This window comes from Balaenoptera borealis (assembly GCF_965194805.1).
Source record: "Balaenoptera borealis genome assembly, chromosome: X".
Lineage (NCBI taxonomy): Eukaryota > Metazoa > Chordata > Mammalia > Artiodactyla > Balaenopteridae > Balaenoptera > Balaenoptera borealis.
Window position 1 is genome coordinate 95,664,770 of NC_138881.1, and position 24,238 is coordinate 95,689,007.

The 24,238-nt window shown below is 40.5% G+C and overlaps 1 protein-coding gene across 5 annotated transcripts in view; it reads right to left on the reverse strand.

Annotated features, from left to right (window-relative positions):
• The window catches only part of LHFPL1 (LHFPL tetraspan subfamily member 1), a 52,778-nt gene that overhangs the window by 10,617 nt on the left and 17,923 nt on the right, over nt 1-24,238 (reverse strand). The window contains exons 4-5 of one of the 5 annotated variants that reach the window (XR_014239588.1): nt 24,045-24,222; nt 22,871-22,901 (exon numbers count right to left, since the gene is read on the reverse strand). The exons of 2 other annotated variants lie outside the window; for them this stretch is intronic. Coding sequence is in view for 2 of the 3 variants with exons in the window: in XM_082377522.1 (XP_082233648.1) it covers nt 22,822-22,901 (80 nt within the window). In the remaining variant the exon portion in view is untranslated. Of the gene's footprint in view, nt 1-14,625; nt 24,223-24,238 lie in introns of those variants that run through there. 2 more of the 5 variants (XM_082377522.1, XM_082377523.1) reach the window with 2 other exon arrangements.

Sequence of the window (24,238 nt, forward strand, 5' to 3'; positions counted from 1 at the left end):
ACCTCAGGAATAATCTTTCTACCACCAAGTCATCACTCATGCTGTCTCTCCTGCCATAAACAGCTTCTTTCCTCTTATTCACCAATTCATATCTTCCTCAGAATACTCTTCAGGACTCAGCACCGCCAGGAAGTCTTCCCTGACTAACCCCAATGGGCTCGAGTCACCTCAACCAAGTAGCCCTCCAGGAATTCATCTATATACCCCTTATGTAGGTGTACTTGTTAGGCAAAATGTTGGAAGGAAGATTTTTATATCATGTATTTTTCACCTACTCTTTACCCCCTTCCGGATTGTTGGCTCAACAGAGTGAATGTATTTGTTTCTTTCTTGATAATGCTCCCATGCTCTGTCAACACTGGGTGCTCAGTATGATTTAGCCTAACAATACTTCAAAGATGGATACACTTGCATTTTTAACCCTTAACACCCAAACTTATGACTTAAATTTTGAATTAAAATTACAAAATCAGCTATTCTATTTGTTTCTGGAATGTGCTATAAGGCCTATGCACATTCTGTTCCCTTTGCCTAAAATGCTTAGTGCATGTACACATGTACACATACACTTCCCACCACTCTCTTTGCCTAGTGAATGTTCAACCATTCTTCAGAGCTCAACTCGATCATTAATTCCTTAGTGAAGCCTTGCCTGACATCCCTAAGTCAAATTCCATCAAAAGCCCTCATTAGTACAGTGTACCTTTCCTTCTGTACTTGAATGAATTAATGAATTCCTTATGCTCTCCCATGGCAAGTGTCAAATCTTAGTTCTTCAGAGGAGATGGTACTTTACCAATAGACTTAGGCAGTCATATGATTTCCTGAAGTCCCATAGCCCCACCCAAACTCATGGTGAGAGCAACAACAGTAGCTACTGAAACAATGAAACCTTCAGAGAGAGGGGGTAAATCTGAAAGAGAAGTCTTCTTAAAGAAAGGAATCCAACTATCTACAAAGTAACCTCCACGTGTATAATAATAGTGGAACTCTGGGAAGAGTAAACTGAAAAATAAGATGTTGAAGCAAGCAGCCAATAGATCTGGATCCCCCCTCCAACCTTGTCATACCTCCTTTTAGACACTGACTCACTCACTCAGTAAAAGTAGGAGGTTTTATATAATGCTTTGTGTTTCACAGAGTGAAAATGCTAGAGATGGGCAAACCTTCAACTTTTACCATCCTTGGAAGGAAGGCTACAGGCTGTATTGCACCCACTTCACAGACAAGAACGTGAGGCTCAGTCAAAAGCCCTAGGAACCCTCTCAGAAGCAGAGGTTAGAGGCAGGGATCCAGACCAAGTATCTTTACTTTCAATCTGGTTCTCTGCCCTCTACTGTTTTCCTCATACTCCCAAAAGCCATTTTCCTCTTACAGGACACTTAACCTGTAAGCTCTAAAGAGGGAGCTCCTAAATCAATTTGCAATAGACTCACCTGAGCTTCTCTCCTACCCCTCCAACAAAATTCTCCTGTGCTCACATAGCAGAGTAGACAGGAGCCAGCTCTTGGGGTGGGCCCACTGTTGGGAAGCTTCCTCCTCTCTGGCATGCTCCCAATCTAGTCTAGAGAGGCATCAGAAACCTCATTCTGTTTCTTCAGTTGCCTGTCAGTTCATCCCCCCACTGGAGTAGCAGGGCTTTTTCTATTAGGTACATGCACCCCGGGACCAGGGAAAGACTTGTTTCTGTAAATGAAAGGAATAAATGCATAGCATGCCATTACTCCAAAGCCCTAAGCAGGAAGAAAGCTGACACAGTGGGCAGCTCCAGAGTGAAGAGCTAGCTAGAAAGGCCTTAATAAACCTTATTGAAGTCAAGTCAGAACCAGGTGTCACTGGGCTAGGAACCAACACCAAAGTGCCCGCTTTGCCACCCCAAGTGCAGAGTTTCCTCTCACAGAGATGCCTATTAGGCCACTGAACAGCATCTAAGCCCAAGGCTGCTGCCACACAGGAAACCAAAGAGAAATAGAGGAAATATATCTTCTATCCAGTCCTCTCCCTACAACCCTACCTGTTATCTGCTTGAGGGAACAGAGACGTTACATGACTAGCATTGCAAAAGGGAAAAAAAAGCAAAGCTTTTAAGAACTACATTTCCAAGTTGAGAGCTGCTGTCATTACTCACGTACTCCACAGAAAGCTTGGACACTGGTCTGATGGCCTACAGAGGAACTCGTGTTTTCTATGGAAGGAGGCAAATGTAGGGAGTAGTGGCAATGAACTACCACACTTTACGTCCAATCACCTTTTAGTGAAGTCTCATGGACCATCACCAATCCCTAAATTCTATTCCTTGAAGTATAGTTGATCCTTCTATTCATCTGACAAATATTTATCAAGTACCTACTATGTGCCATACATTTGGAATACACCATCTCATTTGATTCTCACAACAGCCATGATTATTTCCATTCAGAGCTGAGGAAACCGAATCTCAGAAAGGTAAATTACTTTACCAACTTAAAAATGTCAGAGTTGAGATTTGAATGCCAAGACTAAGTCCATGGTCATCCGTTTCAACCATGCCAGGAGAGTGGAGTCAAGGATACAAATTACTATGGTCCAAGTTTTATGAGACAGTATGATACCTTCAACTAATCACTTCACCTTTCTTGGTATCGATTTCCTTTTCTTAAAGTGAAGGGAATTTTACTGGAGAGATTTCTAAAGGCACCTTTTAATTCAAATTTTCCATTCTACTATGAATGTGATAAATGCTTTAAGCGACATATGAGTAATATAGTCCAGTAACATCCAGGGAAAGAATTATTTGTAGCTTGGAGGATTCAGGCTCAGATAGGGCTTTATAGAGGAGATAGCATTTCAACCAGACTTTAATAGTGGGACGTGGGCATCCTGTGCAGGGGGAGAGGTTGGTGTGAGCAAAGTTATATAAGCGAGAGAGCAGATCACATGTTTCAGAAAAGAAGCTGTAGATGGCAAATAATAAGCTGAATCTAGACCAGGAAGGACCATGAAATCTGTCATCTTTCCCACAAGGAGTGGAGAACAATGGCAAGTTTCTGATCAGAGAATGATGTGATACAGCAAGGCTTCTCAACCTTGGCACTATTGACATTTTAGGCCAAAAAATTCTTTGTTGTAATGGGGGGTGGGTGGGGAGTGTTGTTTTGTGCATTGTAACACCCTGACCTCCACCTACTAGATGTCTGCAAATTATCCCTCCACCACTGAACTGTGGAAACCAAAAATATTGACAGACATTTCCAAACAGATGTCCCTGGGGGTGGAGGTGCGGGGTCGGGGTGGGGAGTGGATTGCTTTCCATTAAGAACCACTGAGTTGGAGGTACAGTTTGGGAAGATTAACCTAAAAGCTCTGTGTAAAAGGGATTGGAGGCAGTTTTATGCTACAGGCAGGGACCAGTTAACCAGAGGCCAGGGATGTTATTGACACATCCAACAATACACAAAGCAGCCTCCCACAACAAAAAATGATCTGGCCAAAAAGGTTAATATTTTCAAGGTTTATCAACCATCATTTAGGCAAACACCACATGTGTATACTTTGAATTACCTCCAAAATGAATCTTGGTGACTGAAAGATTACCAGAGCAGAATGGATCCTTCTCCCTCAAGAACAGCTGTGCATGTTTCCTTACTGACCAGGGAAGCTGGCTGAAAAGCGGGCTTGAGCATTCTAGAGTGCTAGCCCAGGGAAGCTGGAGAAGGTCAAGGAGAGAGATCTCACAAGGTATTGAGAAGGAACTACAAATTCCCTGGGAGTCAAGAGATATATGACATTTCTTTCTTTGAAGAAATCTCTTAACCCTACTGGATCTCAGCTCTCTTGCCCTTAAAATGAGAGAAAATAATTAAGTACCTGTGTAAAGATAGAGCAATAGGACCAGATGAGTTTTTGAGATCCTCTTCAGAAATAGCCAGGCTCACTGCTGCCTTGCCTTTTAGATAGAATGCACTGAATGCAATTCCATGCTAGAATTGTTCAAGGACCTGTGTCCCCAGAAAATACTTCAGTGAGCTGACATCACACCTGGGGACTGTGTCTACATACGTGCATAGGTATCTGTGAAGAGAAAGATTGGGTGGCAGGATAGGGGGAGAGAAAAGGTCCTAACTGCAGATTAGCTTTATGCAAAGCTTTTGGATAAGCCCTGAGATAAACCTGTTCCTTTTTGTGCTCTTCTGTATCATTTCTAACACCCTATCTGTGAGTCATTCTATTCCAGTGTTGAATTTGCTGTGACAAGATCCCTCATAAAAGTTATTAAATCATCACTCAGCAGTGGGCCTGACATTTAAATCAAGACACGTTGCTTTTATTCCAAGTTGCAAATCAAATTGGCTTGGAGTTTGACTCTATTTCCTTTGATTTAGCATTAAGTTACGTTATTATATCTCTGCTGTTTAGAGGACAAATTATCACTGCCTGCTACTTAAACTGACCCCCTCCCTAGAGCCCCAGTCCTATGTTCTTCAGGGACTTGGTGTCTGGCCAGCTGTCAGTGGTTCATTAGTGGGAAGGGTTAGCCACAAGCCAATGCTTTTTGTGGGGTCCAACATTGGTGTGCGTGTCAGAGTTGGGAATTAGAGTAAGAATGAGTCCAACAGAGAATATTTCTCTGCAGGAGGCATGGTCATAGTTCTAGCTCAGAAGCCATAAATGCCAGAGAAGTAATCTAAAGAAAAGAGTCCTCCTTGGAGGAAGAGGGGAAAGGCATAAAAAGAGAGTGCGCCCATTTTGGAAGAGAGTTTGACTGTTTCTTACAAAACTAAACATATTCATACCATATGATCCAGCAATCATGCTACTTGGCATTTACCCAAATGAGTTGAAAACTTATGCCCACACAAAAACCTGCACACAGATGTTTACAGCAACTTTATCCATCATTGCCAAAACTTGGAAGCAACCAAGATGTCCTTCATTAGGTAAATGGATACATAAACAGTGGTACATCCAGACAATGGAATATTGTTCAGTGCTGAAATGAGCTCTCAAGCCATGAAAAGACACGGGGGAACCTTAAATGCATATTACTAAGTGAAAGAAGCCATTCCCAAAAGACTACATACTGTACAACTCCAACTATATGACATTCTGGAAAAGGAAAAACTATGGAGAGAGTGAAAGGATCAGTGGTTGGAGGTATGTAGGGAGGAATGAATAGGCAGAGCACAGAGGATTGTTAGAGCACTGAAAATACTCTGTATGATAAATACTGTAATGATGGATGCATGTCATTATACATTTGCCCAAACCTATAGAATGTACAACACCAAGAAAGAGCCATAATGTAAACTATGGACTTTGAGTGATTATGAGGTGTCAGTGTAGCTTCATCAGTTGTACCATTCTGGTGGGGGATGTCGATAATGCGGGAGATTGCGCATATGTGGGAGCAGGGGGCATATGGGAAATCTCTGTACTCTCCCCTCAATTTTGCTGTGAACCTTAAACTGTTTTATTAAAGTCTTAATTAAAAAAAAGAGTGAAGTAAGTCTGTCTTTGGGGTTTCTCAGGTCTTCCATTTTAGAGAATCATCTGATGGAATTCTAGGCTCCTGAAAGGTTGGAGGAGGAGACAGAGAAGCAGGGATATAGAAAGAATAATAACAACCACTAACACCTTGAAAACTGACTATGGCTAGATGAAATGTAATGGAATTTTCAGATACATGAAGTTTTGATTTGATGCAAGAGTTGTCAAAAGTCAAGTTCTGAGAGCTAATACTCCAGAAAAAGGCTTACTTGTGACTTGGGATCAGTGGTAAGAAGCCCCAGATATTAGTGTGGTAGGGGAGAGGCTGATAGAGGCAAGCCTTAGGGTAGGGCAAGAAGGAATAAAGCTGTTTTAAGAAGGTAAACAGCTCAAGGGGGTAGAGAGAAGACTGAATTCCTATACAAAGATGAGATACAAATTCTAGGAACTCATGGAGTCAGGATGTTGGGAGGTGGTTGAGGTAGAATGCAGAGAGAACCATATTAGCAACTGTTTTTTTTGTCTAATATACTCCAATAATCAGGGAATTTGAGAGACACTACTCTAGCCTTAGATAAGCAAGATAAGGGAAGGAGTGACTACATGGACAGAGGAGGACCTGCAACGGGAACCAGCATATTGCCCTCAACCTCAGCACCCAGAGCAGAGGGACAGGATAGATACGAGATATGCCGGATGTCTGTCTGGGAGCCACTTGGGGGGCCTTCACAGCCTTCATCATATCAAATCAGGCTGCCTGCACTGGCCCTGAGGGCAAGATACTCAGCTACAGAGAGACACCCAAGGTTCCTTTGGAATTCTACGGAGTAGATCGAGAGGGGAAGGACTAGAGAGAGATCAAAGGAGAGAAAGAGACTAAAGGAGGGTCAATGCAGTAGGCGGAAGAGGACGAGAATAAAGGCAGGGGGAGTTTGTTGAGAGAATATTAGAAGATTAGAACACTCGAGAACACGAGGCACACTGAGGAGTGAAGAGATTGAAGAGATTGAGCTCTTCAACAGACCTCTTCCTAATGAGAGTCCTATTTTTTCCAAAGCAGACCCAGCTCAGAAAAACCAGGTGCTGCTCGCATTACTGTGGCACCATCTAAGCTTATGAAACCAGAGCTCCAACCCCCCACCCCTTGCTGTTTGGTGTGCATGGTTGTTGCGGGGGGGCGTGGTGAGGAAGAGGGCAGGTTGCTATTTGCTTATTCAACATATTTTTTGCCACAGGGCCCTGAATTTAGTGCTAAGCAGACAGCAGGGTTTTGGAAGAGGCTGGTGGTCCCAGCTGTTCCAAGAAATCCTGCTGACTTTAAGGTCTACATAGGTAGCAGCACAAAAACATTTTCAACGCAGCCAAGGCCAAGCTAAATGAGCAGAGAACTTTCTCTGCTAGATTCTGTACAGATGGATAATTGTTAATGATCAAGCAAAGCCAATGAATTCAAAGGTAATTGCCAAAAACCCTTCCCTCCACACCCGCCACAGACCCCAGTAAAAAGATAGCCAAAGCCATGAGAATGGGCTCTCTTCTCACTCTCTAGGCTGGATATGAGTGTCAGGAAGAGCCCGGATTGGAGGCCCAGAACCTACTGAAGATTCCAGGAGCCTATCAGGCTCCCTTGTCAGAGAAGAAGGAAACAAACCACAAACCAAACAAACAAACAAAAAACCTCTGAAAACTCCAGTAGTTCAGACAACCATATTATTGTTAGTAGCCATTATTTGGCTGGCTCAGTCAGGTCTGCTAGGGAGGTAGGACATTGTGAGTTGCCAACTCTGTCTTGGTCAAACCCAATGTTCTAAAGGGTAAGGGCAGACCAGGGCATTTGCTAGAAAGTCAGGGTAGCACTCAGTAAAGTGTCAAATCCTCATGGTGACAGAGATGCCCTGATTTGGTTGATTTTGTTCTCTCTCTTACACAAACTTCTGCTAAACAAATGGAATCCTTTTACTGAAATCTTCCTCACCACTACTGAGCATTTGTTTCTGACTTATCTTCGTACTTTGCCAGCCTGCCTTTCCTACGTATATCATTTCTTGCATAACTAGCCTGAGGTTTAGCTACTCTGCTCATCTTTTTATTCCACTGGGGGTGAGGGGGAGGAATTATGTCTCAGGCCAATTTAAATTATGCTACTGGGTCTTTCCCAAGATTGACTCCTACTTGCCCCTGAAAAAAACCTCCATGTCACTCTGTGTTGTCCTTCATACTGCCCATCAACTTCACTCAGAGCAGCTTCTCAGAAGAGCTTTGGGAACTGCCATAGACTAAAAGTCCGTGTTCCCCCCAATTCATATGTTAAATGCTAATGCCCAGTGTGATAGTATTTGGAGGTGGAGCCTTTGGGAGGTGATTAGGTCATGAGGGCAGAGCCTTAATGAATGGGATTAGTTCCCTTATAAAAGAGACCTCAGAGAGCTCCCTTGCCCCCTTCTGCCGTGTGAAGACACAGAGAGAAGATGGCCCTGTATGAAATCAGGAAGCATTTCCTCACCAGACACTGAATCTGCTGACACATTGATCTTGGACCGCCCAGCATCCAGAACTGGGAGAAAAACATTCTGTTGTTTATAAGCTACCCAGTCTTTGGTGTCTCTCCTAGGAGCCCAAACAGGCTAAGACGTACTCTCCCCAAAGAGACAGGTTTAAAAAAAAAAAATCTAATCAAGTATTGGGCCTCTTTGACTCAGCATGAGCTCTCTAGGATACTTGACCTCTAAAAAACTGGCCCCTCTTCTCTAACGTCTGCTCAATAGACCTCTTCTTGCATCCACTTGAACTTTCTCAGCTAATTAAGTCTGTAACTGGAATAGAAATAGCCAATATTGGTCAAATGCATCTATGTGCCGGGCACTGTGTTAAGCACATTAAACATGTTGTTCTCAGATGAGTGAAAGAGCACCAGAGACAGACGTGGAACAACTAAACAGAGTATTAGTGTGACAAGTGTTATAGCATAGAGTGATATAAGGATACAGATGAGGGGCATCAAATCCAGTTTCAAGGGAGCAGGGAGTTTTCAAGAAAAAGTAAAATGTTAGGTAGGTGAGGAAGGGGAGAAGGGTATTTCTAACAAGGGAAGAACACATGTAAGGTTGCAAAAGTTTGAAGGAACATGGCATTTTCAGGGTGACTGGGCAAGAGAAGCTTGAGTGGTGATGGAAATGATGGCCAGGGTCCCCATAGACCATGCTAAGGGGTCTGGAGTTTATCCTGAAGGCAATGGGGAACCATTGCTAAAAAATGAGAATGACATCAGATTTGCACTTTTGAAATGCCACTTAGGCCACAGAGCAAGGCAGCAGTGTGCAGTAACTTGAGGAACAGAGAGAGAGAGAGAGAGAGTCAGGAACTGTTTTCTGTTATCCAGATAACTGATACTAAGGGAAAGAAGACAGATTATAGAGTTCTCATTGTATGCCTTTGCTAGCAGTATTTATTCCTTCTGATGACTGACATCATTATGGTTTGGGATTGATATTATTATGGTTGTATTTGTTAGATGTCCATTGTTTTACATATATATACACATATATATATATGTATGTATATGTATATATATATCGTGTCTCCTCAAATAAACTACAAGCTCCTTGAAGACTGTATTCTTGAATTCCATGAATTATGTACAGTCATCCATTTAGCATCTTGTATATAGTAAGTGTCCAGAATATGCTTATTGAGTGACTGTTATCTATTTTTGACATACTATTCAAAAACCTAAGAGTGTTAAAAGGCCAGACCTGGCAAGCTAACCTACCTCAGAACTCAGGAATGAATGCACCCTCATTCCAGCCATTGACTTTACCCCATATCAGCAACATCAGCATTGAACATCAGCTGTTTCTATCCATGCTTCATTGGTCAACAGATGTATTTAGACCATAGAGACTTTCCTGGGACCCAAGTTCCTTGAGCAATAACCAATGCCACAAATAATACAGTATGTGTATAGCACTTTACCATTTTACAAGGTAATTTTTCCATCCATTATTTCATTTAGTCCTTTTTCGTTTATTTTATTCATCTATCAACTCCCAGCCAGAGACAGAAATATTGTTATCAGGAAGCAAATGAGCAGCCCGATGAAGTGTTTGACCAAGGTTCCCACTTAGTCAGAGGGTAGAGACAGGACCAGGCACATGTGTGCTCGGTAAGTCATGTGGTGCAAGGAGAAGGGCCTGGGATGAGGGTTGCAAGGAACTGCGTTTGAAACCATGCCCTGTCATTTATAGACTAAACCTCTAGGCAAGTCATTTAACCTTTCCGAGTTTCAGGTCCCCCATGGGTAATGGCACCTAGAATGACCAGCACTTCTCAGCTCCTTTTTCTCTCAGCTAAACACTTTGCAACGAGTCCACCAGTTCCCAAAAACGTCTGGGGAGAGCTTTACAGTTTGGATTCCTAGGCCCTACTCCGTATCTACAGAATCACTATCTCTGAGGAGAGGGCCCAAATGATTTTGATGCAGAGCACAGTGGGGAACCACCTGAATCAGACCGTATCATGAGCCCAAACTGGTCTAGCTTTTAGATGAAAAGTAGAAGGGAATCAACATTTATTGGAACCTACCTAGCTCGATGCAGTGCTTGAAAGATACATCTGATGCAATTCTTCTCAGTTCACCTGGATGGGGCTTGGTGAAGATGGTTTGAAAAAGTCATATGAAACAACACAGAGACATATATTTTCACCCCTGTAACATTAATTTAGCCAGAGGATTGCTCCTAGGATGTGCAGGAGTTGTCCCCTGGTTTTCTTTCTGGTTCTTGACTTTGAAACCCATTTCGCTTTACTTAAAAAAAGAAACTTCTGGGTCAGTCTAAACTATAAAAATAATAACAGTAGTTATAATAGCAGTTATTGTTAACATTTATTGAGTACAGACCCTGTACTAAATGTTTTAGGTATATATCATTTCATTTTATCCTCACAAGAGCCCTGTGAAATGGTTGCTGCAGTATTAACACCTCCCATTAAAAAATGATTTCTGATTTTAAAATAGAGGCTTAGGAGATAGTATCATCCCAGAATAGACAGGGAAAGACACTCGCTCACTAAAGGTGAGGGGAACAAAGAAAGCTGATGCTGAAGTTTATAGAAGGAAATTGTGTGGAGGAAATGGAAGCAAGGAAATTAAGCGTGAATCACGTTCTTTGACCTGAGGACCAGGCAGGACCGAGAAAGAAACAGAACAGAATGAATCCGCCTGACTTTACTGCCATCGCGTGGTGGTCTGATGCATAGACAACTGGTTCACAATTCTGCCTTCACTGTTTCAGTCAGTGAGCCCACTAGACCCTCTGCCGGACACTGGGTGGGGAAATCAGGCCAAGTAAAGCTGAGGACCTGCCCTTGAGGCCTTTTTAGAGTCTTGTCTCCCTCTGGAGTCACCAAGCTTGAAGTCACCTTAGGGATCCACTACTCCAGGGGTATGCATCCTCCTCTCATATGGGGAATTTCAGGAAAGACTGAAATGTTTACAAGCACCATTATTTTTTCTATTCAAAATGAAAATACCTTAGCATTCCATGTGATGTATAGAGTCTCATTACTTTAAGTTCTTCTCTATTTTTAACAGAAGATGGTCAGTGAGAAAACTAGCACTGAATTTTAGCTACTGAAATGATAGGGAGGAGTTAATGGTAGATCAGCTTTCTCATTTTTTACCCCTTACACCTGTTGGGCATTGTTTTCATCAAGCACGTTCATGTAAACTTTGTCATTTCATAGCCAAAACAATCTCTGAAGGTAGATAAAATCATCCTCACTTTAGTCATGGGGAACTAGGTCTAAAGAGCTGAAATCTGTATGTAGAATCTAAAAAAGCCAAACACGTAAAAATACAGAGAATAAAATGGTGGTTATCAGGGGCTGGGGGGTGAGAGAATAGATGTTTAAGGATACAAACATTGCAACAAGTACTAGATAAGCCCTAGAGATCTAATGCACAGTACAGTAAATATAGAAAACAATATTGTATGATAATCACCAAACTTGCTAAGAGACTAGAACATAATTATTCCAACCACTACAAAGAAATTATAATTATGTAATGTAATATAGGTGCTAATGATCACTACAACGGCAATCATATTACAATATATAAATGTATCAAACTAACATGTTGTACAGCTTATATTTATACAATGTTATATACCAAATGTATTTCAATTAAAACACACAAAAACTAAAGAACTGAAATGACTTGGCTATGGTCACACAGTAAGATGGCAACAGAGCCACCCTACAATTTGTTCATTCCACTCAATGCAACATTTAGAGAGTGCCAAAAGTGTGCCAGGCACCAGGGATCTGCAGTTGAATTAAGTTGCTCCCTCACCCACTGATTCCCTCCTCCAGCTTAGCCCAGCTTCGTCTCTGGGTGGAGACTTCTCTCTGCGTAGGCTAGGAGGGCAACTGAAAAAACCTTAAGCAACACCTGAGCCATAAGTTTTCGAGAAGGATTGGCTGCCCAGGGCATTCTAGCTGATGTTGCCCAATGAATGAGTTGCTTCTGGCAAAATCCCTTTGGCCAATCCCTAGCCCCACCCCGTGGGTGAGTGATACTAAAAGGCTCCTCTCCTCTGGGACGGTTGCCTTAAGAAGACTGGTTTATTTCTTCACTATCCTTCTGGTTTTTAAGAACAAAATAAATATGAAATTAGATCAAGGGCCTCACCACAAAGGTAGGTAGGTCACGACAGGGAGTTAGGTAGGTATCTGTGGCCTCTAGTTGTTCATCAGCCTAGTCCAATGCTCTCTATGTAAAAACAGGGAAACCAAGGCTCAGAGTGGGAAAGTGACATGCCCAAGCAAGCTTAGGAAAATTAAAACCCAGCTGTTCTGATACCCAGGCGAGGGCTGTTTCTACCACACTCTGCTGCCCCTCTGTGGACATGAGAATGTATTAAGCTGTTTTATTATGCTCTGGTGAGCACAAGAAAACGTTGTCCATAAAGAAGGAAACTGACAGAGAGGAAAGGTAACAGGAAACGCCTGTAAACTGAACCCATAAAGGCCAAACCCCGAGTCACCATAAAAGGCTTTGAACTGGCAAGAATGAAAGGAAATGATGGGAGAAAAAAGGAAATGGGCCTCTGAGAGAGGAAACACAGGGCACATACACAAGGCCTTTAGGTAGCCTCTGTTGTGGGCCTTTGTCAAGCTGAGTGGGTCCCTCCCTCCCTCCCTCCCAGAAGTCAAGCCTGGGGCATCCTCTCCAAAGAGGCTCTTGAGAACTGGGCTGATTACCTACTAACAACAGGTTACATTTAGTGCAACCTAGTGTGCTAAATATTTTTAGGTGTGTTTTACTTCACTTAATCTTCTCAATAACCTTAGGGAGAAAAATATTTTTATCCACCCCATTAATGGAAATGCAGAGAGGTTGAGTAGTGTGCCCAAAGATGCACAAATAGTAAGTGGCTGGGCTCACATTTGAACCCAGGTCTTTCTACTATTAGCCTGTGTTGTTATTCATCATGCTATGTACAAGTGGCTCCTTGCTTTTTTCTGAAACCTAAAGTACTGGGGACCTTTTCATTTCAACAACCGGTATCATTATAATGATGATGATACCAGACAACAAATGTTGACTGGTTACTATATACCAAACCCTGTACTAGGTGTTTTGCATGTGTGATGTCATTTGATCCACACAACAACCCCAGGAAGTAGCAATAAGCTCCCAAATGCTGAAAAACTTGCCCAAGGTCACAGAACTAAGGGTGTAGATATGATAAAGCCCACTCTTACCACTAGGCTATCCTCCCATGGGTTCTTCCCTGGTTCCCATTCTTGGTGAGGCCAATTAAAGGCTTGGTGAAGTAACTAAAACGTGGAGTTAAATGCATCAATTTAATTTTGAACCGAGATAGATTCATTTGTGTGGGATCAAGTCCACGAAATCTTTATTTGATGTCTAGAGTTCAATTAACAACCATCAAAACAACTTTCTCAGCTTAAATCTTTCATTTACTTAATCAAATTAAAGTGTGGGAAAGTTGGCACTTGGCTCTTGCTGGGAGCCTTTGTCTGACTTTCCCCTTCTTACTGAATAGGTGATTCATTCAACAAACAGATATTGGATTGCCATTGAGCAACATCTCAGTGTGCGTGAGAGTCAGTGAGCTAGCCCCAAGTCCCTAGTGGGGAATTGAGATAGTCACTGTGCTTATTGGGTCTCAGTAGCTATAAATGAGACCACTGATTGATCTACAAGGTCCCTCCCATTGTAGGTTTCAGTTCAAGTTCATGATTATTGTTTATCTTTTCTCTTTAAAATATTTGATTGTTAATTTCTTATTTTTAATGAGATATAATTGACATATGACATTATATTAATTTCAGGTGTACAATATGTAATGATTCACTATATGCATATATTGTGAAATGATCATGACAATAAGTCTAGTTAATATCCATCACCACACAGTTATACATTTTTTTCTTACGATGAGAACTTTTAAGATCTACTCTTTTAGCAACTTTCAAACACATAATACAGTATTATTAACTATAGTCACCATGCTGTACATTACATCCCCAGTACTTATATATTTTATAACCAGAAGTTTGTGCCTTTTGACTCCTTTTACCCATTTCACTTAATCCCCACTCTCTGCCTCTGGCAACCACCAACCTATTCTCTGTATCTGTGAGTTTGTTTGTTTTTTTTCTTTTGTTGTTGGTTGTTTTTTTCAGATCATACAGTATTTGTCTTTGTCTGTCTGACTTATTTCACTTAGCATAATGCCCTCAAGGTCCATCCATGTTGTTGCAAATGGCAAGATTTCCTTGTTTTCTGAGGATGAATAATGTTCCATTGTCTATATATCCACAGTTTCTTTATCCATTCATTCATCAATGGACATGTAGGTTGTTTCCATGTCTTGGCTACTGCAAATAATTCTGCAATGAATATATGGGTGCATATATCTTTTAGAGTTAGTGCTTTTGTTTTCTTTGGATAAATACCCAGAAGTGGAGTTGCTAGATCATCTGGTAGTTCTATTTTTAATTTTTTGAGGAACCTCCATACTGTTTTCCATAGTGGCTGCACCAATTTACATTCCCACCAACAGTGCACAAGTATCCCCTTTTCTCCACATCCTTGCCAACACTCCTTATTCCTTACATATATATATATTTTAAACATCTTTATTGGAGTATAATTGCTTTACAATGGTGTTTTAGTTTCTGCTTTATAACAAAGTGAATCAGTTAAACATATGCATATGTCCCCATATCTCTTCCCTCTTGCATCTCCCTCCCTCCCACCCTCCCTATCCCACCCCTCTAGGTGGTCACAAAGCACCGAGCTGATCTCCCTGTGCTATGCGGCTGCTTCCCACTAGCTATCTTTTTTTTTTTAAATTAATTTATTTATTTATTTATTTTTGGCTGTGTTGGGTCTTCGTTTCTGTGCGAGGGCTTTCTCTAGTTGCAGCGAGCGGGGGCCACTCTTCATCGCATTGCGCGGGCCTCTCACTGTCACGGCCTCTCCTGTTGCGGAGCACAGGCTCCAGATGCGCAGGCTCAGTAATTGTGGCTCACGGGCCTAGTTGCTCCGCAGCATGTGGGATCCTCCCAGACCAGGGCTCGAACCCGTGTCCCCTGCATTGGCAGGCAGATTCTCAACCACTACGCCACCAGGGAAGCCCCTAGCTATCTATTTTACATTTGGTAGTGTATATATGTCCATGCCACTCTCTCACTTTGTCCCAGCTTACCCTTCCCCCTCCCTGTATCCTCAAGTCCATTCTCTAGTAGATCTGTGTCTTTATTCCTGTCTTGCCCCTAGGTTCTTCATGACCTTTTTTTTTTTTTTAGATTCCATATATATGTGTTAGCATACGGTATTTGTTTTTCTCTTTCTGACTTACTTCACTCTGTATGACAGACTCTAGGTCCATCCACCTCATTACAAATACCTCCATTTCATTTCTTTTTATGGCTGAGTAATATTCCATTGTATATATGTGCCACATCTTCTTTATCCATTCATCTGTTGATGGACACTTAGGTTGCTTCCATGTCCTGGCTCTTGTAAATAGAGCTGCAATGAACATTTTGGTACATGACTCTTTTTGAATTATAGTTTTCTCAGGGTATATGCTCAGTAGTGGGATTGCTGCGTCGTATGGTAGTTCTATTTTTAGTTTTTTAAGGAACCTCCATATTGTTCTCCATAGTGGCTGTATCAATTTACATTCCCACCAACAGTGCAAGAGGGTTCCCTTTTCTCCACACCCTCTCCAGCATTTATTGTTTGTAGTCTTTTTGATGATAGCCATTCTGACAGGTGTGAGGTGATATCTCACTATGGGTTTCATTTGCATTTCTTTGATACTTAGTGATGTTGAGCACCTTTTCATGTACCTGTTGGACATCTGTCATCTGTATGCCTTTTTTTGGAAAAATGTCTGTTTGGATCCTCTCACCATTTTTAAATCAGATTGTTTGATTTTTTGCTACGGATTTATATGACTTCTGTATATATTTTGGATATCAGCACCTTATCAGATATATGATTTGCATATATTTTCTTCCATTTGGTAGGTTGCCTTTTCATTTTGTTGATGGTTTACTTTGCTATGCAAAAGCTCTTTAGTTTGATGTAGTTCCACTTGTTTATTTTTGCTTATGTTGCCTTTGTTTTTGGTGTAAAATCCAAAAAAATCATTGCCAAGATTCATGTCAGGGATCTTACTGCCTGTGTTTTCTGCTAGGAGTTTTATGGTTTCAGGTTTTATGTTAAAGTCTTTAATCCATTTTAATTTTTGTGTATGGTGTAAGATAGTGGTCCAGTTTCATTCTTTTGCATGTGGCTGTCAAGTTTCCCCAATACCATTTATTGAAGAGACTATCATTTTCTCATTGTATATTCTTGTTTCCTGTGTCATAGATTAATTGACCATATTTGTGTGGGTTTATTTCTGAGCTCTGTATTCTCTTCCACTGATCTATGTGTCTGTTTTTAAGCCCAATACTATACTGTTTTGACTACTATAACTTTGTAATATGGTTTGAAATCAGGAAGTGTGATGCCTCTGGCTTTGTTCTTCATTCTCAAGATTACTTTGGTTATTTGGGGCCTTTTGTGGTTCCATACAAGTTAATTTCTTCTTTAAATGAAGAAAAAGAAGAAAGAGAGTCAATTACCTAAACTTAACTGATGACTCTTGTGGGTAAGAGCCAGGTAAGTGAATTTCTGGTGGGGGGATGTAGAGCAGGCACTGGGGGAGGACTGGGATGGCAAGGGACCTGGAAGATGGACTGGGAGACAACAGACGAGATCCTAGAAACAGGAGAGGCATTGGAAAGAAAGAGTTCAAACTTTTGGAGGGCAAGGGGTTTGAGATTCCTTTTGCAACTGTAAGTTTTTGTTTTGAGATCTGTATCTTCCCCACCCCCTTCAGATCGTTTATCTGACACTCCCCCAAAGAAACACACACAGTCTCCTTCTCTCAGGAAGAGAGACTGAGATAAGACACACATAAGGAGTAGATATCCCAGAAGACCAGAGAGAGGCCCTAGGTAGACTGCATATGATCTTAGAACGTGGAACACAAAAACTTTTCTACACATCTTTATATCTTTCTTCTATGATCAAGTTTTGCTGGGCAATTTAGGTGCCTTTATTAGTGCAAGTCAAATCTAGAGGCACTTTAAAATTTCCCACACATATCCATTCCACTGAGGAACTCTTTGAGAATCCCATCACGTCCAGCCACTGCCTTATTTATTTGTACTCTGATTATACTAAAAGATTGACAGGGAACTCAGGCTGAGCGCAGGTGGTGAGGGTGGGGGGAGACAGGATGCAATACTGGGTACTTTCCATGATGTTTCAGACATTTGTTTCTGAAAACAATAGAGCTAAAGCATATCTTAAGGAAAAAAATTCTCAAATGACTCAAGATACACCCTCACCAATAGAAAGGAAAAAAGTCATTGTAGTACACACAGGACAGTGAATTAGGAGATAAGGCTCTACTCACAGTTCTGCCTTTTACTTGCTGTGTGACCTTACACAAATCGTTGTACCTCTCCATATTTCAGGGTTTCCTCATTATAAAATGGGCATACTACGATCTGCTATGTGTGCACTTTCAAGGATCAGATTAGATCATATTCATGAGAACATGTTGCTAATGTGATCCATTGATAAGGTAGAGACCTTACCTTAGAATTATGTGCTCCTGATAACACAATGGTTTTTATAAGCTTACTTGAAAACAGCTATGTGCCATTAGAAGTATTTAGCTTCTCTAAATTCTCAATGGGGCTCATTTGTGTGTCCGATGCTTATAGGCCTTTGGATATGAAGGAATGCCCTAATAGTTTTATAGATCTAAGAGAATTTTGAAAATCACAGCAAAGCTGAAATATGTGTATAGGAAATCAGTTGAAATCAACTGAAATGTCTGTTCACGGGTCCTGCCCATTGCACCTTCACTTTGTCAAGGACCTTGCTATTCTGCATCAATCTCTCTCCACTATAGGATCATTACCATCATCATTCAACTATTTGGTCATCTTAGTAAAAGCCTCTCTTCATCCCACATTCTCCTTCAGTTACTACACAGTTTCTCTGCTCTCCTTCATAGCAAAAGTTTTTGAAAGAATTGTCGGCACGCACTGCATTCATTTCCTTATCTCACAATACCTCTAATATCTATAAGTCCAAAACTGGTCCTCTGGGTCCCTTCGTCTGGCTGACTCCAATGGCCACTTCTCTATCCTCATCTAGCAACTTGCAGCAGCATTAAACACAATTGACCATGCCCCTTTTTTTTTTTTGACATACTCTCTTTCTCTTGGCTTTTGTGACACCACACTCTTCATTTTCTTTACATCTCTCTGGCTACTCCTTCTGAGTCTCCTCAATAGGCTCTTTCTTCTCTACAGAGGAGCATAGCAGCTAAGAGCACAGACTCTCAAGCCCTGCTGTCCAAAATGGTAGCCACTGGTCACATTGTGACTATGACATTTAAATTAATAAAATAAAATAAATTACATTCATAAAATTAAATACATTAATATTTACTAAAATTTAGATTAATAAAATTAAATTAAAAATTCAGTCCCACAAACCTAACATTTCAACCGCTCACCAACAGCACGTGGCTTGTGGCTAACACATTGGACAGCAAGACACAGAATATTTCCATCATTGCAGAAACTTCTATTGGATGGTGTTACCTAGACCAGGTTTCTAGAATTTGAATCCCAGCTTTGCCACTCTACCAGCTGAGTGACCTTAGGCAAGTTACTTAATCTCACAGACAAATGTCCCTGCCCTCGTGGAATTTATGCTATTCCTACAATGGAAAAATTAGGGTGTGTCTAAAACATAGGCTGGAGATCTATAAATGTTAATAGCTCTTCAAGAGATATTGGTTAGTGGAAAATGCAAAGTGCAGAACAGTATGGATAGCTAGATAGTTAGATAGATACCTAATATGATTTTGGCTGGACAAAATAAAGATATGCATAGAAACACATATTTTTACATTTATGAAAAATTCTGGAGAGATACAAAAGGAATGTAATGGTCTCTTTGGAGAATGGTATTGGTGTCAGGAAAAAGACTGACTTTGCATGTTCAACCTTTATGTACTGTTTTATTTTGTCACATACATAAATTACTTTTGATTAAAAATAATAATCTTAAATTTGTATGTATATGAATTGGCATTTTTCTGGTTGTCTATTATTATATAACAAACCACTCCCAGAACATAGCAGCTTAAAACAACAATCATTTTATTATATTTCATAAATCTGTGAGTCACAATTTGATCAGGGCTCAGCTGAGTAATACTTCTAGTGCAACTGGCATCAACAAGGGTCATTCAGTGGTATTCATATGGCTAGTGTGGAGGGTCCAGGACTGCTTCACTCACATGTCTGGTGCCTTGGCTGGAAGTTTGGACTCAACTGGGCCTCTCTGTCTCCAAGTATCTCCAGGACTTTCCATGTGGTCTCCAGCAGAGTAGTCAGATTTTTTTATATGATGGCTCAGAGCTCCAAGAAACCAACATGGAAACTACAGGTTCTTTAGAGGTTAGGCCTAGACTAAACTTGATGTTACTTCTGCCATACTGTATTGATTAAAGCAGTTGTAGGTAGGCCAGCCCAGATTTGGAGGATAGAGGGTAGAGATTGACTTGGCCTCTAAATGGGAAGAGTATCAAAGCATTTGTGGCTATCTCTAATTTAACACAGATATCAAGATTGCTGTCTTAATACAAGTCATATCTTTGATAATTCAGGCTAGGACTAAAAATCATAACTGTGGATGGTTTAGGATAACTTGACTGAGAAACCTAGGGAAAGAGGAGTTGAAGACATGGGTGTAACCCTTTCATACTGGAGGCTGCAGGAGGCCATTCAAAGTATCATAGTGAGAAATCTACTTACTCTAAGAATCAACTTCCCTGACTGGCAATGCCTGCTTCTACTGTCCTCCCTATCCCCTTCATCTCTCTCAAGCCACTCAGGGTAAGAAGCTTTGTTCCTCAGGTAGGGTCCATGTCTTTCTTGGCTCTGTGTCTCTCCCTTCCCAAAATACAGAGCACATAGGAGGGTACGGAGCCTACAGCAGAATCAAAGTAATGCCATCATTTGACAGTCTACCCCCCAGCACATTGTACTCTGCTGTCTATTAAGGAAGCCCATCGTATATTTTAAGTCAAACACTGTGTTAGCTACTTCAATATACTTTTTCTTATTTCACCATAACAACAACACTGATATGGGTATTATTAGTATCCCCCATTTTACAGAGAAGGAAACTGAGACATAGATATCAAGTGACTTTACCCCATACAACTACAAAGATGGCAGAGCCTGGATACCAACCGAGATCTTTGACTCCAAACTCTATGATCTTTCAGTATACCATGCTGCCTCTCAAGGAAAAGGGAATAAAGGCCTATACACTGGACACTCGGTACTTTTCTCCTATTTCATTCATCTATCCTCTTAATATCTAAGGTGTGTGAGGATGCTTCCACACTGCCAGAATCTCCAGGGTATTAAAGAAAGATCTAAGGAGAAAGGCTGTACTTCTAGCATTTGCATTCCCAAATCTTGGTATTCACAAGCTTGGCATTCCCATCACATCATAAAAGATTTCTTTTTAATTCTACTACAAGTTTTACTGCTGCTCCTAGCACCTCTACATTGCAAGGGAACAACTGTTAATAGAGTTGTCATTGTCATGTATGTTTGGGCAGCTGACTAGAAATGGGTCAGGAATGGCACAGGTTATCTCATTTTTTCAGTACTAACCAGAAAGGTGCTAATATACAGGCATGCAATTGGAGAATACGGGCAGCAAATGTGGGCTTCAGAGGAATAAGAGACACAAGGAGTTGCAAGGATGTGACAGTGATTCAAAAAAGGAACTAGGAGGGCTTCACTCAAGCAGGATTCTTCAATTCCTTCACCCCTACAGATTCACAGAACAACACAGTGTCCAGTGCACTAAGGAGAGGGGAGCTAGAGCCCTTAGGCAAATATATGGTGTAGGAGAGAAGGGTAAATAAAGGAGAAGAATGCAGTGGAGAGGGAAACGGTAACCAAAGGAAAAAAAAAAAAACCTGAGTAAATGAAGGAAGAGAAAAGTAATGATCTTGTGGTAAACACGATTGAAGCCCATCAACTTGGGACAGAGGCAGTCAAACACAGAATTGCCCATTTGGGAACTAGGTCCTTGGAGGTGGTGATTGATTGGTGCAGAAAACTGCCAAACAACTACATGCAAATGACATCTCCAGTTTTTCACTCTGGCATTTTACATTAATCAAAGTACCAACTCATTTTATTAGAAAAATATTATCCTCATACCAAAATCCAACCAACACGTCACAAGAAAGAAATCTACAGACTAATATTCCTAATAAATATAGATGCAAAAATCTTCAACAAAATATGGCAAACCGAATCCAGCAACATATAAAATGGATTATACACCATGACCAACTGTGATTTATCCCAAAAATTCAAGGTTGGTTTAACATATGAAAATCAATAAAATACATATGATCATCTCAGTAGGTGTAGAAAAAGCATTTGACAAAATCCAGCACCTTTTCATGATGAATACGCTTACACTAGGAATAGATAGAAAGGAACTTTCTCAAACCTAATAAAAGCCATCTATGAAAATAGCCTAGCCAACTTCTTACTTAGTGGTGAAAAACTGGATGCTTTACCCCTAAGATCAGGGATAAGACAAGGATGTTGACTAGACCTCTGACGAGTCCTATTCAACATTGTCCTAGAGGTTCTAGCCGGGGCAATTACACAAGGAAAAGATTGGAAAGGAAGATGTAAAACTATCTCTCTTCACAGATCATGTGATCTTGTATATAATAAATCCTAAGTAATCTACTAAAAGTTCATTAGAATTTGTAAAGGAGTTCAGCAAGGTTGCAGGATATAAGGTCAATACAGAAAAATTATTTGTATTTCTATACACTAACAATGAGTGATCCAAAAATAAAATTAAGAAAGCAATTCCATTTACAATATAATCAAAACAATAAAATACTTAGGGATATATGTCACCCAACAAATTGCAAGGCTTATATAATGAAAACTACAAAATATCATCAAATGAGGTTAAAGATAACCTAACTCACTGGAACATCATCTTGTGTTCATTGGTTGGAAAACTTAATATTACTAAAGAGGCAATACACTCCAAACTGATCCAATCTCTATCAAGATCCCAGCTGATTTTTTGCAGAAATTGACAAGCTGAACCTAAAATCCACATGGAAATGCAAGGGACCCAGAGTAGCCAAAACAGTCTTCATGACTTTAGATCTGGCAATACTGTATTCCTAGATCTGATACCAAAAGCACAAGCAACAAGAGAAAAATTAGATAAAAGTGGATTTCATCAAAATTAAATAATTTTGTATTTCAAAGGATATCATCAAGAAAGTGAAAATACAACCCACAGAATGAGAAAAAGTACTTGCAAGTCATATAACTGAAAGGGGTCTAGTGTCCAGAATACATTAAGAACTCTTACAACTTAACAAAAAAGGGCAAATAACCCAGTGAAAAATCAGCAAAAGATTTGAATAGACATTTCTTCAAAGAATATATAGAAATGGCCAATAAGTAAATGAAAAGATGCTCAACAAAATCGATCATCAGGGAAACACAAATTAAAATCACAATGAGATATCATTTCACACACATTAGGATGGCTATAATTTAATAAATGTAAAATAAGTATTGGTGAAGATGTTGGAAAATTGGAACCCTTATACATTGCTGATGGAAGTGTAAAATGATGCAGTTTCCAAAGTGATGTTTTCACTTTGGAAAACAGCCTGGGGGGTCCTCAGAAGTCTTAAATATAGAGTCACCATTTGTCCCAGCAATTCCACGCCTACCTAGATACATACCCAAGAGAAATAAAAATATATTTTCATACAAAAATGTGTACACAAATTCTTATAGCAGTATTATTCATAATATCCCCAAAGTAGAAAAACCCACGTATCCATCAACTGATGAGTGGATAAAATATGTTATATCTATACAATGGAGAATTATTCAGCCATGAAAGGCAGAAGTACTGATACAAGCTACAACATGGATGAACTTTGAAAACATCATGCTAAGTAAAAGGAGGCAGACACAAAAAGCCACATATTATAATATGATTGCATTTATCTGAAATGTCCAGAACAGGCAAATCTAAATTGATGGTGGTTGCTGGGGCCTGGGTACAGGGAGGAATGAGGAGTGGCTGCTAATGGGTAAGGGGTTTCATTTTGGGGTGATGAAAACATTCTGGAATTGAATAGTGGTGATGATTGCACAACCTTGTGAATATACTAAAACCCACTAATTGTACACTTTAAAAGGGCAAATTTTATGGCATGTGAATTATATGTCAATAAAGCTGTTATTTTAGAAAAGTAGAATTATAGGACTAACAACCCAGCACCTGCCCCCAAGTATTTATTCATTCCTTCACCTATGGCAGAATTATTATATTTACCAGTCAGCCCTGCCCTGAGCCAGGAACACTGAACATGCCGGGGTCTACATTTGTCACGTCTTCTATATAGCCCTTCCGTTATGTTATGTTTGTACAGTAAACAGCTCCTTCCTCCAAAAATGAGTCGGGTGAGACTCAAAAAACAATCTAAGGCCACAGAGAAAAAAGGGAAGTATTGGAGCATAAGCTACAGGGAATGGGTGGCCTCATTGTTCCAAAATCCTCTCCTACAACTGAGAATACTCAAGGAATCCTAGACATTTCTCCTCCTATTCTCTTCCATCATGGTAGGTTGGACAAATATTTTGAAATCTTCCAGGGAGAGTCCAATCTATTCCCAATTCACAATAACGAACTTAAGCCATTCTCAGTGAAGTTGGTAACCATAGAAGAGCCCAGAGCTACTTCTGTCACCCATTTTAATATTTAACACCTCTTGTCATTAACATGCCAGTAACAATGTAAAAATGCCAGTAACAGTTCCCAGTGTTTAACCTAGGTTCCTAATGCGTGATGTAAAACAAATTACCTCTTGTTATAACCTCAGTGGGGAGTGAGAAGAGATACTATTGATTTGTATTTGGAAAATAGTGCCTAGAAGGATATACAACGGGGAATAGGATTTATTCAGAGGATGACGGATTAGCAGTCTCCAAGCATTTGGAATCCCTCTATAGGTAGGGTTGTCCCAAATCGGTCACAGGACTCTGGGTAAAATTGCAT